Source organism: Lithobates pipiens, unplaced genomic scaffold (assembly GCF_037356315.1).
Source record: "Lithobates pipiens isolate NorthernLeopardFrog02 unplaced genomic scaffold, aLitPip1_a1.2 Scaffold_22, whole genome shotgun sequence".
Lineage (NCBI taxonomy): Eukaryota > Metazoa > Chordata > Amphibia > Anura > Ranidae > Lithobates > Lithobates pipiens.
The window spans coordinates 23,623,303-23,639,993 of NW_027507784.1; the positions used below are offsets into that span (position 1 = coordinate 23,623,303).

The following is a 16,691-nucleotide window of genomic DNA, read 5'->3' on the forward strand; positions in this document are numbered from 1 at the left end:
GAGAGAGGCATCCATGTATAACAGTGACATTGTGTGTGCGCAGGAAACTCATTTCTGTAAACAGGCACCACCCAAATGCACGCACAAACGATTTCCCTTTATATTCACTGCAAATGCGGACACGAAGACCAAGGGTGTTTTAGTGGCTATCAGAGATACGGTGGCCTTTAAACTAATTGAGCAGATCTCAGACTCTTTGGGTAGATACTTAATACTGATTTGCGAATTTAATTCTATTGTATATACTTTAGTGAATGTCTATTCCCCCAACAGTAGACAGGTGCATTTCTTTAACAGGTTGATGAAACGGGTTAACTCTTGCAAGCAGGGTCGGCTGCTTATATGTGGCGATTTTAATATCACTCTGGATCCTCAGATGGACTCCACCTCCAGTGTTTCTAGAACCCAACCTTCCTTATCACAGTCTGTCCACGGGCAGGGATTATATGACGCCTGGCGTTGTTTACACACCAATGAAAAAGATTACACTTTTTTTTCCCCACCACATGGAGTTTACACAAGAATTGATTTTTTTTTGGTGGATCAACAGCTACTTTTACAGACAGCTTCAGCTGGTGTGAACTTGATAACGTGGTCGGATCATGCGTCGATAACCCTGTCCGTGGCAGACTCGTATAACCCGGGTACAGCACCGGTCTGGCGTCTGAATACCTTTCTACTGCAACAACCAGAATTGAAGGAGAAATTAAGTACACATTTATTGAATTTTATGAGCGATAATGTAGGGTCAGTAACTGATCCAGGTGTTTTATGGAATGCACAAAAAGCATATATGAGGGGTATATTCATTCAGCTGGGAGCGGGGGTGCGGAGGAGGAGGCAGCAGAGACTTGACGCATTGCTTTAAGAGATAGCGGACCTGGAAACGCAAAATAAAAATCAATTTTCCCACTCTAATTCCCAAAAGTTGTCTATACTCAGGTCTGACCTTAGACTACACTTGTTGGAAAACTTTGAAAAAGCATCTAAACGACTCAAAATGACTTATTATTCCACGGGTAATAAGGCGGGGAAGTTGCTAGCGCACACTATCCGAGGGCATAGATACAAACACAGAATTCAATTCATTCTACACCCTACTACTAATCAGAAGCTTTATCACCCACAACAGATAGCTGACGCCTTTAGCTGTTACTACAGCAGTTTGTACAACTTGAAGGACGACCCATCGACTACTCAACCTACATCGGAGACAATCGAACAATTTCTGGCAGGCTTACCGATACCTAAATTGACAGCGGACCAGTTTCAATACTTAAATACCCCGTTCACTATAGAGGAAGTGCAAAAGGCTATTGAGATGCTTCCGATCAATAAGTCACCGGGCCCGGACGGTTTTAGTGGGGAATATTATAAAGCATTTACAGCTACACTGTCACCTCTACTGCTCCAGGTTTTCCAGTCCGCTGCTGCCTCGTCCTCCTTTCCTCGGGAAATGTTGGGGGCCTTGATTGTAGCGCTGCCAAAGCCCGGGAAGGAGCCCACCTCTCCGGCAAACTTTAGACCGATATCGTTATTGAATACTGACATTAAGCTTTATGCTAAAATGATAGCTTTACGATTGATTGACATATTACCTACGATTATACACCCGGATCAAACCGGTTTTACCAAGCACAGACAAACCTCAGATGCCACGCGCCGCATGATCAATGTTATCCACCTTGCGCGGGTGCAGCGAAGGCCTTCTCTGCTCCTGTCTCTGGACGCGGAGAAGGCCTTCGATAGGGTGCATTGGCTATATATGACCAAGGTGCTGGAGTCCTTTGGTTTCTCTGATTTAGCATTATCCACGATTCTGGCCCTGTATTCGGAACCCTCAGCCAGGGTTTACACATCAGGCATCCTCTCGACCCCATTTAAAATCTCGAATGGTACCAGGCAGGGGTGCCCTCTGTCACCTCTTATATTTAACTTACCGTATATACTCGAGTATAGGCCGACCCGAATATAAGCCGAGGCCCCCAATTTACCCCAAAAAAACTGGCAAAATGATTGACTCGTGTATAAGCCGAGGGTGAGACATGCCTGTCCATCCCTGTGTGTCCGTCCATCCCTGTGTCTGTGTCCATCCATCCCTGTGTCCGTGTCCATCCCTGTGTCCATCCATCCCTGTGTCCATCCATCCCTGTGTCCATCCATCCCTGTGTCCATCCATCCCTGTGTCCATCCATATCCCTGTGTCCATCCATCCCTGTGTCCATCCATCCCTGTGTCCATCCATCCCTGTGTCCATCCATCCCTGTGTCCATCCATCCCTGTGTCCGTGTCCATCCCTGTGTCCATCCATCCCTGTGTCCATCCATCCCTGTGTGTGTGTGTGTGCAGCCTTGTGTGTCCAGCCTACCTGTGTCCCGAGCCTCCGTCCCGTCCTGTCCCGTCCTGTCCCGAGCCGAGCCGCTGAGCCTCCGTCCCGTCCTGTCCCGAGCCGAGCCGCCGAGCCTCCGTCCTTCTGCTCTTCGTCGGCATCCTCGGCGGCCATTCGAGCGTTCAAAATCCGCGCCGCCGTCTGTGATAGGCGGAACACTCACTTTCCCAGCAGTCTGTGTTCCGCCTATCACGGACATCCTTTCATCCTCGTCCGTAGTATGAGGATGAGCGGACGTCCGTGATAGGCGGACCACTGGCTGCTGGGAAATTGAGTGTTCCGCCGTGATAGGCGGAACACTCAATTTCCCAGCAGCCAGTGGTCCACCTATCACGGACGTCCGCTCATCCTCATACTACGGACGAGGATGAAAGGATGTCCGTGATAGGCGGAACACAGACTGCAGGGAAAGTGAGTGTTCCGCCTATCACAGACGGCGGCGCGGATTTTGAACGCTCGAATGGCCGCCGTCTGTCTGCTCGACACGCTGATCGGGCAGACAGACGGCGATGACTCGAGTATAAGCCGAGGGGGGCACTTTCAGCCTCAAAAAAGAGGCTGAAAATCTCGGCTTATACTCGAGTATATACGGTACTGATGGAACCCTTAGCCATTGCTATTAGGACCCATCCGAATATTAAGGGTTTCCCTCTTGGTGACCAGACGCACTCTATTAGCTTGTTTGCGGATGATGTAGTTGTAATCATGACAGAGGTGGGCCCCTCCCTGGCGGCGGCGCATGCTACATTGAAATTGTTCGGACAAGTGTCTTATTATAAGGTAAACACTAATAAGTCTTATATTCTGGGATTGGGTATTGATAATTATACTAGCAGCACGCTCAAGGCTCAATTTCCTTATGTCTGGAGCGCCGGGGGAATTAAATACCTTGGAGTCACTCTGACTGATAAATCGGAACAGCTGGTTGAAGCTAATTACACACCCTTTTTAAATGAACTTCCCCTGAAGCTCCAGACAATCAGCAAGCTGGAGATGACATGGTCCGGCCGATTAGCTGCCTTCAAAATGATGGTACTCCCCCAGTTTATTTATTTGTTTAGGGCTCTGCCCATTCCGGTGCCCAGCGCCTTTTTCCGCACAGACAAGCTAAATTGAATGCATTCTTATGGCAGGGGAAAAGGGCGAGATGTGCTTTCCACAAATTGCTTAAAGCCAGGCTTGCTGGGGGAGTGGGACATGTACTTATCCAAGACTATTACGCTGCGGCAGTTCTAGCCCAATTGAAATGCTGGTTTCTGGAGGACCATGTTCCCCGTTGGAGGGACATGGAATCATACCAATCTCCTAATGGAAGGTTGTGCGACTTACTTATGTCTAGTAGATTTATGCAGCGCTTCCCGTCACACTTGCCACCCACTGTCAAGGCAACATTGCAGACGTGGAATCTCTTTCTTAAGGATTCCTTAACCACAACCCCGGTCAGGGTCATACGGCACTCCATTACGAGCCTGCAAGTATTGATACCAAATCTACACATAGCACACTGGGTGTCCAGAGGAATCGCCTTAGTGGACGATTTGAAAGTTGGGCCTGCCCTTAAAACTTTTCGCACTCTCCAGATTGAATACGCTTTACAGCCAAGGGATCACTATGCATATGTCCAAATCGCGCACCTATTGCGGACCATTGGGGACGTGTATACTGCTATTCCTCAACAAGTTTATGCTTATCTTCATAGTTCAAAAACTTCCATCCGAGGTATCTCTCTATTCTATGGTTCACTACACCAGAAGAAGGTCTTTCTTAAATCCCCCTCCATGAGAACTTGGGAATTAGACTTACAAGAGCACTGGACTATCGAGCAATGGCAGACCACTATAACGTCTGTTTACAGGGCCACTAAAAGCGTAAATCTATGGGAATTGTACCAGAAAATCTTGCTGCGGTGGTATCTAACGCCCACAATATTGGCTGGGTTCGACCCGGGCAGGTCGCCTCTTTGTTGGCGACAGTGCGGGCAGAGGGGATCTCTACAACATATTCTATGGGCCTGCCCAAAACTGACAAAATTCTGGAGGGCTGTTTTTGACATTATAAGTGGCGTCTTATGTATGCACAGGAGGGGTGACCCGGGTCTTGCACTCCTATCCTTAGGTATAGATTCATTCCCCCACTCACATAGACACGTCCTGTCCCAAATCCTGTTAGGGGCAAGATTAGAGATAACGAGGAAATGGGCAAACCCGGACCCTCCTATTGTAGCGAAAGTAATTGAGACAATTAACTTACATATTACGTATGAAATTATGTTTCTGGCTTCCCAGAACAGCCTCCAATCTACAATTCAAATCTGGCGGCCTTGGGTGGAATGGTATAAACAATATGGTAATAGGCGCAACACCTTGTAAATGGAAATGGCAAACGGGACCTGGGTACCTTCACCTCTTTGATCTCTTTATCTTCTTTTTCCCTTTCCTCTCTATTCCTTTTTTTACTTGTTCTCTTTCTTCTTTCTTTGTTATTGCGCACATTGATACTGATGCATATTCATGATTACAGATCCGACTGGGATGCATGCATACCCTCTAAGAGCTAGTTTGGGTCTAGGTTGAAGCAAATTAGAGGTTAAATCTGCTGCTGCTGTTAATGTTTCATCACTTATTTGCATTTTGTGAGGAGATGTAGGGCGGGGCCTCGGCCTCCGGCTGCAGTGTGATCCCTTTTGGGGCGGTCGGGAGCAGGGGACCCATCAGGCCTGCGATTATCAGAGGCGTAGCTCGGGGGGTGCACGGACGCCTCGGGCTCGGCCCAGCAATATCTTATGAAGACTCTCCTCCTTTACTGTTACTATTACTGTCTTGCAGAAGATCTTATGTGTAACCTCAGGTCTTATATGTTCTGATGAATGTTTATAGGTCGGCTGTACAAATATTTGCTGGAAAGCATGTGTTATGTGTATGTTTCATGTAAACCTTTTTTGAAAATTTAATAAAAACTATTGAAAGTAAATAGATCAAACCCATAGGACAAAAGTGTTTACAAGTTAAAATCTCTATTTTTTGTTAGAAAATTACTTAGAACCCCAAAACATTATAATAAAATGGCGATTGTTGCAAAATTTTATATGACACCGTATTTGTGCAGCGGTGTTTTAAACGCATTTCTTTGTGGAAAAAGGGACAATTTCAGGAATAAAAAAAAACAGTATAATTATCCAAATTTTTTTTGTATAATGTGAAATATGTTGTTACACCGAGTAAATAGATACCAAACATGTCACGGTTTATAATTGCACGCTTACGTGGAATGGCGACAAACTTTGGTACTTAAAAATCTCCATAGGGGACGCTTTAATTTTTTTTTTTTTTTTTTTTACAGTTACCAAGTTAAAGTTACAGAGGAGGTCTAGTGCTAGCATTATTGCTCTCGCTCTGACGATCGCGGCAATACCTCACATGTGTGATTTGAACACTGTTTACATATGCGGGCGCGACTTCCGTATGCGCTTTCTTTGCTGCGCGAGCTTGCGGTGAAGGGGGCGGTTTGAATTTTTTTTCTTATTTATTTTTATATTACTAAATTGTGTTTTTTTTTTAAAAAAAAAACTGTGATCACTTTTTTTTTTTTTTCCCAATAAAAATTTTTATTCACGTTAAATCACATAACAGGCTGGAAACATCACAGTATGCAATACAGGAAACAAGTAGTGCATAGCAATTGTACTCATACTCATAAAAACAGATATAATTATAAATGTCTTCTGGTAGCTATAATATAACTTGGACTCCAGGTCTGAAACGGCAGAAACAGCTTCCGTGAACAGAATGAGTACCCGACATAAAAAAAAAAGAACAATGTCACAGCACCTAATTACGCCATTCAATATCCTGTGAACAGATAGTACACGATTCTGTAAGGTACATGTTTAACCAGGGGTAAGGGAGAGGGGGTGGGGTATAGGGGAACAAAGGAGGGTAGTGAGAGAAAAGGAAAGAAAAGGTTGAAAAGAAATAGAAGTAAGTAGTCAAGGAGCAAGACTGCGATAAAGGCGGTTTTCACAGAGGGGTCCACATCCGCGCCTGCTGAAACAGGTCAACAGACATCCAAATAATCTGTCCACAGGAATCGGGAGACTCATCAACCCACGGCTAAGCTAGCAAACGAGTCAGAATATTTAAACTGGACCCAAGGGGACCAGGTGTTATGAAATTTTTCAGCAGATTCATTAGCTGTGGCCAGCGTCTCTTCCATTGCGAACATTCGGTTAACCTCTCGTAACCATTCCCCTACTGATGGGGCTGAGGTCGATTTCCAGTGTCTAGGGATCAGGGACTTAGCGGCAGTAAGGAGATGCTTCGATAAGGATCTTTTATATTTGCCAAGAGGCCAATCAGAAATATGAAGTAGACAGCAGGCCGGTGTCTGGGGAAGGGTCGTATCCGTAATGCGCAAAATCAGATCGCAAATCTTGCCCCAGAATTCAGAAATCCGGGGGCAATTCCACCATATGTGCAACATGTCTCCTTTGGCCTCACCGCACCGCCAACAAAGGTCTGTGGAAGCGGGGTACCATCTCTTTACTTTTTATGGAGTGGCATACCATTGTGACAATAATTTATAAGAATTTTCTTGTAGCCTAGTACTAATATGGGCCAAAATACATGCGTTTTGCCACTGCAGATCTGTAAAGCGAGTCTGGAGTGACGATTCCCATTGGTCTCTGAAATGCACCGGGTCCGCACTCCCCTGCTGCTGAAGGCAATTGCACATAAGTGAGGTCGTCCTCTCCACCGGCCTGCCTTCCAAGCAAATAGTTTCAAAAGGGGTAGGGTCTCTCAGCATCTCCTTCCGTCTCATGGGTGCCATGACATAATGACGTGCCTGCCTGTAATTCCAAGAGGAGAGCACCAGGGGTTCGGGGCCACTCAGCAAGTTGTCCCGAGAGATAAACTGTCCAGACTAAGTCAAATGTAGAGCCAGAAGGGGTAACGACCCCTTCCAGGCGAATGTACTAGTATCCTCTCCCGGGGGGAAATCCGGGTTGTTCAACAAGGGGGTCAAAGGTCCCGGTGAAGTAGCAATTGGATACTCTATGGAGGATTTATGAAAGGCTTGTAGGGTTGCCCTAATAAGAGGGTGTTGTAGCAACTCTGGGGGACATTTAGCCCAGGGTATCCACGGGGAGAACTTTAAAGGAGTGTGGGAGCCTGCTTCTTCTAAAGCTACCCAGTCTTTATTCTCAGAATGGCAATGCCAATCTATAACTCTGGCCAAGTGTGCGGCATAATAATAAAGCTTAAAGTTCGGGAAGCCCAAGCCTCCCGCTGCCTTCGGCCTCATCAACAGGTGAAGGCCAACGCGCGGCCTCCTGCCCGCCCAAACAAATTTCCAGAGTACAGACTGTAATTGCTTGAAAAAGCTGACCGGTACCGCGATTGGCAGGGTGCGAAAAAGATAAAGCAATCTAGGGAGTACCACCATCTTTATTATTGCTGCCCTCCCAAACCATGAAAAAAATTTGAGGGACCATTTCGCTAAGTCAGATTGAATCCGCCTCAGCATGGGTGTAAAATTGCTAGAGAAAGCACTGTCAAGTTGAGAGGGCAGCAAGATTCCCAAGTATTTAAGCGTATTCACTTCCCATCGAAAGGAGTTGTTGGTCTGAGCCTGAGCCAAAACCTCGGGCGGGAGGGAAATATTCATGGCTTCCGACTTAGAATAATTAATTTTTAAATTAGAAACATAGCCATAGATAGAGAATGCCTTCAAAAGGTTGGGGATAGAAGCATGGGGCTGAGTCAAAAAAAACAACAGATCATCCGCGTACGCAGCAATTTTGTAGGATTTAGAGCCGATCTGGAAGCCCGTAATATCAGGGATTTGATTAACGACACGTATGAATGGTTCCAATGAAAGTATAAATAGAAGGGGCGACAGGGGGCAGCCCTGTCGCGTCCCATTTTTAATAGTTACCGATTCTGAAAGGGATCCGTTAATTTTTAACTGGGCCGTGGGGTTCACGTACAGGGATGAAATCCAGGACATCATGTGGGGTTTCAGACCTATATGGGCACAAGTAGCCAACAAATAGTCCCACGCGACCCTGTCGAAGGCCTTCTCCGCATCCGTTGACAGGAGAAGGCCCTCGAGTCCCAATCTGCGGCAGTGGTATGACAAGTTCAGGGCCTTAATCACATTATCCTTGGCTTCCCTCCCCGGCATGAACCCAACCTGCTCTGGACCAATGATGTGAGGCAAAAAGGGGCGCAGGCTAGAATTTTTAAATCCAGGTTAAGAAGAGAGATGGGCCTGTAACTTGCGCACTCCGATGGATCCTTGCCTGGTTTAGGGAGCACCGTGATATGAGCCCCCAAAAACGTGGCAGGAATTTGGTGAGGGTCCATAAGAAAGTTAAGGGTTTTTAAAAGTGGGGCCTCCAGAACGGTCCCGAACGTCTTATAGTAAAGAGCCGACAGCCCGTCAGGCCCCGGACTCTTCCCGGGCTTGAGGGTTTTAATGGTAAGTGATAACTCTTCTGAGGAGATCGGTCGTTCCAGAGATTCCGCATCCTCAGGGGAGAGCGAAGGTAGGCCGCTCTGCTGCAAATAGTCCCGAATAATTTGGGTCCTGTCACCCCCCAACTCCCCAGGTTTGTGTTGGAAGGGAATGTCATAGAGTTTGGAATAAAACTGGTGAAAACTCTCCGCAATCTCGTCCGTTCTATTTGTTAGCCGGCCGTCACTGGTTTTGATCGCCATAATATTATTAACTAAGGAGGCCTCCTTCAACGCCCTCGCCAAAAACTTCCCCCCCTTATCCCCGTGCTCATAATAAATTTTGTGCTTAAGGAAAAGCGCGCGTTTACTACGAGCTTCCAAGATGTCTCGGAGCTCGCCGCGTGTCGCCAAAAGTTCCTGGGCTTTTTGAGCGTCCAGGGATTGCTTATGCTGGGCCTCCAGACCGGCAATTTTGGCTGAGAGGGACTTAATCTGTTTTTCGGCCTCCCGCTTGCGGGCAGCTCCTACTCTGATGAGCTCCCCCCTCATGACGCACTTATGTGCCTCCCAAATTGTTAAGGGGGAGAGATCATCAGAGCTATTTTCAAAGAAATAGTGGCGCAAAACGTCAGTCAGTTTTGGCAGTAGTTCAATATCTAATAACAAGGAAGAGTTCAGACGCCACATGCATGGCTTCGGCCTATGAGCTGTACGCCTGATACAGAGGGAGGTAGGCGCATGGTCCGAAATCGATTGGATACCTATGTGCGCCTCGCTTAACACAGGCAAATCCTTCTGCGTAATAAAAATATAGTCGATGCGCGCATATTTATCATGGGGTGCTGAGTAGCAAGTAAAATCTTTACCGGACGGGTTCAGGGTGCGCCACGAGTCTACCAACGTTACCGAGTGCAAAAGATTCTTGATACGTTTCAAAACCCCGTAAGTCACACTAGATTTGCCCGAAGACGTATCCTGGGAGGGGTTCAGCGGTATATTGAAATCCCCCCCGAGCAAAATACCACCCTCTGCAAAACCCTTGAGTTCCTCAATAAGGTGTCTGCAGAAAGTTATATGGGCCCTGTTTGGGAAATATACGTTAGCCAACGTCATCGGGACCGTTCCCCAGGTCCCCTTCAAAAACAGGTACCTACCATCAGGGTCCACTAGTTGCTGAGTGACCTCGAAACCCGCCGCCTTATGCAGCAAAATCGTGACTCCTTTGGTCTTAGCCAAGGGGTTTGTGGCATGATATGCCATAGGGAAATTTTTATGTCTGAGGGTAGGAATTTTTGTGGACTGGAAATGCGTTTCTTGTAAAAAAACAAACATAGGTTTTACCTTATTAAGTTCTCTGAGCAAGGAAGAGCGCTTCTCCGGGGTATTCAGGCCTCGGATGTTGTGAGATATCAGGGTAGGATCATGTCCCAGCCCCGAGTACGCCATTGTGAAGGCACTCCACCCGTTCCTCGCCGCCTTGCAACCTGAAAGAAAAAGACACAGAAAAGGAGGAGAAGGCAAAGAAAGAAGAGAACAGAGGAGGGATAAGGGGGGAGGGAAAAAATAGGGGAGATAGGGATCTAGCCCGTGGGTTCAGGCTATATAACTGGGGAAAAAAGAAAACAAGAACCTGCCTGCAGTACACAAGACTGCAAGCTTTATATTAAAGTGTGAGCAGTATCCGTGCACAGTAACGGCACGACACTACTCGCTTGCGGGGTAAGTGGGAGGAACTCCGAGCAGAGAATGCTAGGGTACGACTGAACTATTTGTAGTCTGCAGCAAGTACCAAAGCAATCAACCAAACTGAGATCCATATAGGAGAGCCGGAATCAGAAGGCCCCGCAGTCCAACAAAGCTGAAAATAAAAACACAAATAAAAGTTCCTTGGCAGTATAAAAAAAAAAAAAAAAAGAAAAAAGCCCAGGACTAAATTAAGCATAGATGATGATTCATAAAACAATAAACGGGTCAGCACAGGATAAAAATTAAAAGTAGGATATCAACCAGGGCTAAAGAAAAACTTCAGGCTGAGTTCCAATAGGCAGTCAATCAACCGCACAGGTTATAAACTAAAGGCCACAGCCAGCAGCCTCCGGTTCCCAGTCCATCCAACCCGAGTTCTGCAAGTGGGAAGAGAAGAAGAATGCCAACCAGGCATCAAGGCAGCAGTGGTGAGAGTCCGTGGCAAAACCGGGGAAAAAAGAAAAAAAAGAAAAACAAACACGAACAGCAGTTACCATGTAATGACCACGGTATAGGGCAGTAAGGACCATCTCCATGGGTCGAGCAGATTGCTCAGGGGCAGTCACGCTGTCTAGGAGGGTGAACCTGAAGGGATGAGCGGCCCGGGCCTTGGCCTCCAGATCTTCCCATCTTACTTCTCTTAGGCGGAGGTTTAGCAGGGGATGAGTGGGGTGTGTTCACAGGACTGCAATCAGTCGGAGGAAGCCTGAACTCCACATACCAGTCAGGTAGCTCCGTGAACGGGATGTTTAGGGCAGTACAAAAGTCTGGCAGCTCTTCCGGCATCCGCAACACGAATTGCCTCCCATCCAGCGTGGCCTGCAAGGCAAAAGGGAATCGCCACTTGTAAACGATCCCCCTGGTTCTGAGAACTTCTAGGAGTGGGCGCAACGCCCGCCTGTTGCGCAAAGTAATAGGTGACAGGTCCTGGAACAGGGAGATCTCACTGTCATTAAAGAACACATGGTCATTTTTCCGTGCTTGAGACAGGATCTCCTCCTTAAGTGGGAAGCTTTGAAGGCAGCAGACAATATCCCTGGGGGGTGCGGAATCCGAAGGTTTCACTCTCAGGGCCCTGTGCGCTCGCACTAGGTCTATGGGGGTATCAATCGGGTTCTCCAATAAATTGTTGAAGATTGATCTTAGGGCGGAAGGGATTTGTTCGGGGCTCACCGATTCCGGGACCCCCCTCACCCTTAGATTGCTCCTCCTGCCTCTGTTGTCGAGGTCTTCCAGGTGACGATTAATTTCAATCAGATGGGCAGAGTGTGATGCAGCGGTGGCTTCCAGCCTGACTATGGCTCTGTCCCTCCTGCCCTCCGCCCTCTCCATAGTAGCCATCTTCTCAGTCAGTGACAATAAATCCGCTTTTAGGTCAGTAATAGCAGAGAATAGAGTAGATTTAATATCTGCGGCAATGGAGGTCATGTCTCCTAATGTGAGAGGGTGATTGGGATGTCCCGTTCCGCTTACCGCGTCCTCCGCCGTTGACTGGGACCCATCGCTGAGTTCTTCCTCCTCTCCTCGTGCCGGCGCCATCTTGGTCGGCGTATTGCGGCCAGAGCGGGTCTGGGTGGCAAAGATATCCTGGATGCTGCGGGCGCATGAGGGAGCCGAGGACCGGCCCGGTCGAGTCCCCGTGTTGTGGCGCCCCGATTTGCTCATTTTCGCCTGCGGTACTGCCAAGGAGAAGGCTACAGGACTGCGGGTCTCCCGGAGCTCTGGGTTCAGGCAGCCATTCTCCGCGCGCGCCAAGCCACGCCCCCAACTGTGATCACTTTTATTGCTGTCACAAGGAATGTGAACATCCCTTGTGACAGTAATAGGTGGTGACAGGTCCTCTTTATGGAGGGATCGGGGGGTCTAAAAGACCTCCAATACCTCCTTTGCACTTCCAAGTATTCAGATCACAGAAAATGGTGTATCTGAATACTGTATATTTTTTTAAAATCCGGCGCCATTGGCAGCCAAGTAAACAACGTTGTGGCGTCGCTTCCGTGTTTACATCGAGGAGACTGGAACAAAGCCATTTCCAGCTTCATTCCAGTCTGTCACTAGCCGCTGGAAGAGCCGGATCGTCGATCGGCTCTCCGGTACCACTGGGAGGCCTGGGAAGAGCAGCGGGAGACGCCGGGAGGGGGGGACGTCCTTTCCCGCTCCTCCAAGATAACTACCGAGCTGCTTTTAGCCGCAACGGTTGTTATCCTCGGAAAGCCGGTCGCTGGCTCTAAACAATGGTACCAGGATGATGCCTGCAGCTGCGGGAATCATCCCGGTATAACCCCCGAAAGCCGAGGCTGCACATCTGCGTACGCTCGACGGGAAGGGGCTAATATCAGTTATGATCATAACCGTGGACTAGGTGTCCAAAAAAACGGAAAATTCCTATCAAAATACTTACCGTAATTTTCCTTTCCTGATGGACTCCATGGCTGCAACGTGTGGGTTAAGTCCCGCCTCCACTACCCTATAGGACACTACTCCCATAAACCTTTGCTCCCTGCCCATGGCCGTGTTCGGTAACTAGCCTACTCCAGCCATTTTGGGAGGGAACTCCTGCTGCCATGGAGTCCATCAGGAAAGGAAAATTAGGGTAAATATTTTGATAGGAATTTTCCGTTTTCCTGACAGACTCCATGGCAGCAACGTGTGGGAAATAACTCACCAAACACACTCGGGTGGGCAAAAATGCTGAACAAAAATTTATTTAACACTGTCAACTGACAGCACCTTTAAACCAAAATCAACGGAAGATAAACTGGCAGGTTCGACACAATAATGAGCCATAAATGGTACAAATGGATGACCAAGAAGCAGCTTTGCAGATAACCTCAGGAGCCACATGACGTGAAGCTGCCCAAGAAGTAGAGAGACTTCTCGTGGAATGTGCCGTAACCGCCTCAGGAGGAGCCAAGCCCTTCTCTTTATAAGCCCATTGGATAGCTTGAACCACCCACGTGGAGATGGATCTAACCGAAGCCCTAAGGCCTTTGCTTTTACCATGGAAAAGAACAAAAAGATAATCCGATTGCCGGAAAGAAGCTGTTGCCTCCAAGTATCGTTTCAGAATAACTCCCATGTCGAGAGGATGAAGATCCTGACTCCCAGCAGAATTAAAGGTAGGAAGAGTAATATCCTGATTTTCGTGGAAGACTGAGGTAACCTTTGGATTTGACCGCAGCATTGGCACTAGGACCACTCTGTCAGGAAAAAATGTGAGGAAAGGTTCCTTTGACTCTAAAGACTGTATCTCAGAGACTCTCTTTGCTGAGGATATGGCCACCAAAAAAGATGTCACTAGGGACAATTCTTTGATTGAAAGTGGTCTGTCCAGTTGTGAGAAGAAGTCAAGAACCAGCGGTAAATCCCACTTGGGGAATCTAGGTTTTCTCTGTAGTCTAAGTCTAATTGCTCCTTTAAAGAATTGCTGAACCAAGGGATGTTTAGCCCAAGATACTCCAGAAAAGGCCAAATATGCCGAGACTTGTACACGAAGAGCGCTGACAGATAGGGAAATGTCTAATCCAGACTGTAAGAAACCCAAAACATCCTGAACCGTCAAGCAAGACTTGGAGGACATGTGACTTGTGAATCTAGACCAAATCCTCTCATACACCTGGTTGGTACTTTTCCTCCTTGCACTCATGAGAGTAGGAATGGCCTCCTTGGAGAAACCCAGAGCCTCTAACCTGCCCCTCTCAAAAACCAGACCCTCAGACATAGATGGGCCGGACAGGGATGTAGTTTCGAGCCCTGGGATAGAAGATCGGGTCTGAGAGGTAAAGGAATCGGGTCTCTGACACTGAGGAGCATTAGTAGTGGAAACCATGGCCTGTTGGGCCAATAAGGTATTACAGCTATCACCTCTACTGCTTCTGATCTGAGTCTTCACAGGAACTGTAGAATAATAGGAGTCGAGGAAAGGCGTAAGCTTTGTTGAACCACCATCGATCCATCAGTGCATCCACTCTGTAAGCCTGAGGATCCCAAAACCTGGAATAATACCTTGCCAGTTTCTTGTTGCAAGGGGAGGCAAACAGGTCGACCTCTGGGGAGAACCACAACGTTAGAATCCAATTGAAAATTTCCTCGTGAAGGGACCATTCGTTGTTGTCCAGACTGACTCGAGACAGGAAGTCTGCCTGAACGTTCTGCGTCCCTGGAACATAAGTTGCTGTAATGTCGACCAGGTTCTTCTGAGCCCAAGACATGATTGGCTCTACCTCCTGAAGAAGGGACAGACTCTGAGTACCTCCTTGTCTCCTTATATATGCTACTGTCATTGTGTTGTCTAGTCTGAGTAGAACCGAGGTTCCTGAGATCAGATGACGAAAAGCTAGGAGTGCCCGGAAGGCTGCCATTAATTCTAGAATGTTCAACACCATACTCCTGGAAGGTAAGTCCCAGGTGCCTTGTGCTACTTCCATCAAACAGTGGGTGCCCCAGCTCCTGTTGCTGGCATCCGAAGTTATTGTTATCCATGAGATGGGGAGAATGGAATGACAATTGAACAGATTCTCCTTCTGAAGCCACCAGGGCAGAAAGATTCTCATTGAGGATGTGATCCGGATAAGCTGAGTTTTGTCGCCTAGCCATTGGTGAAGAAACCCTTTTTGGAATGGTCTCATCTTCCATTGGGCCCACTTCACCATTGGAATCGTGGCCACCATAGTGGCGATAATTTTCAGACACTGAAGAGCCTGCAGATGGGAGGCTGAGAGGGCCGGACGAATTCTGTCTCAAATTACCGCTACCTTCTCTTCGGGTAATGAGATGGTACCCTTCACTGTGTTGAAGAGTGCTCCTAGGAATACAAGAGACTGAGAAGGGATTAGCTGACTCTTTTCTAGATTCAGGATCCAACCGAATTCTTGAAGAGTAGAGATAACCTGATCCTTGTGTAATAACAGACGGTCTCTGTCCTGGGCTAGCAGCAGAAGATCGTCCAAATAGTGGTGAAGACGAATTCCTTTGGTTCTCAATAGAGCCACTACGGCTAACAACACCTTTGAGAAAACTCGAGGGGACGTTGAAAGCCTGAATGGGAGACATACGAACTGAAGATGTAGTTTTCCTACTGAAAATCGCAGAAACTGCTGAAAATCTTCTGCAACAGGGACATGAAAATAAGCGTCCTTTAGATCTATTGAAATCATCCAATCGCCTGACTGGACTGACTGTTGTATTGTTGACAAGGTTTCCATCTTGAACCTTTCCTTTTTGATAAAACGATTCAGATGTGTAAGGTCTATGACTGGCCTCCAAGATCCGTTTTTCTTTTGGACCATAAAAAGAGGAGAATAAATTCCTCTCCCTCGTTGATCGTCTGGCATGGGAACGGCAGCGCCCTGAGCCAATAAAGATTTCACGTAGGCCAACAGGATCTGCCTTTTTTTCTTCTGAGGCCGGAAGGGAGGTGGGGACATACTTTAGACTTGGGGACCTGCTGAAGGTCCAATAATGGCCAAAAAGATTTAGCTGGTTCCCTCTCTCCTGTCGCACTGCTCTTGGCGGATTTCTTAAAGGAAGACTGCCTTGACTTCCATGACCTGGAATATTCCCGACCAGGTCTATAGCTACGGGCCTCCCTGGCCTGCTCTTGATATTGCTTTTTAGGAAAAAACTAAGCAGATGATGTCAAACGAAGCCTCCCCCAGAAAAGCCGGTGCAAGCCGTAACTCCTGGATAGGAGAGTTTTTTGAGACTTCATCCGAAATGTTTCTGAGGGTATCATCCACACCGTCCGTCCAAAGCTAAAGCCAACACTGGCTTGCATGCCATACCAGCAGTGAGGTAGACTCTCTTTAAGTCCGAATCAATCCGCCTATCTAAGGCATCCTTGAATGAAACTGTATCTTCCAATGGAAAGGTCACATGTTTTACTAGTCTCATCACCGCTGCATCCACGAGTGGAGCTGATTCTAGATACTTGACCTCATCCTCCTAAAAGCGATATAACTTTAAGACTTTTGAAAGCATACTATTCTTTTTCTCAACTTTACTCCATTCATCCGTAATGACCTCACCAAGCTCAGACAGGAATGGAAAGTTAAGACGCTCCCTTTTAAGTTGCTTAAAATACTTCCTTTGTTTGGAAG

At 47.4% G+C, this 16,691-nt stretch overlaps 1 protein-coding gene across 1 annotated transcript in view; it reads right to left on the minus strand.

Annotated features, from left to right (window-relative positions):
• Window positions 1-16,691, minus strand: part of LOC143925629 (uncharacterized) — a 197,101-nt gene that overhangs the window by 126,896 nt on the left and 53,514 nt on the right. The window contains exon 9 of the mRNA XM_077450096.1: window positions 10,189-10,331. Coding sequence (XP_077306222.1) covers window positions 10,189-10,331 — 143 coding nt within the window. The remainder of the gene's footprint in view (window positions 1-10,188; window positions 10,332-16,691) is intronic.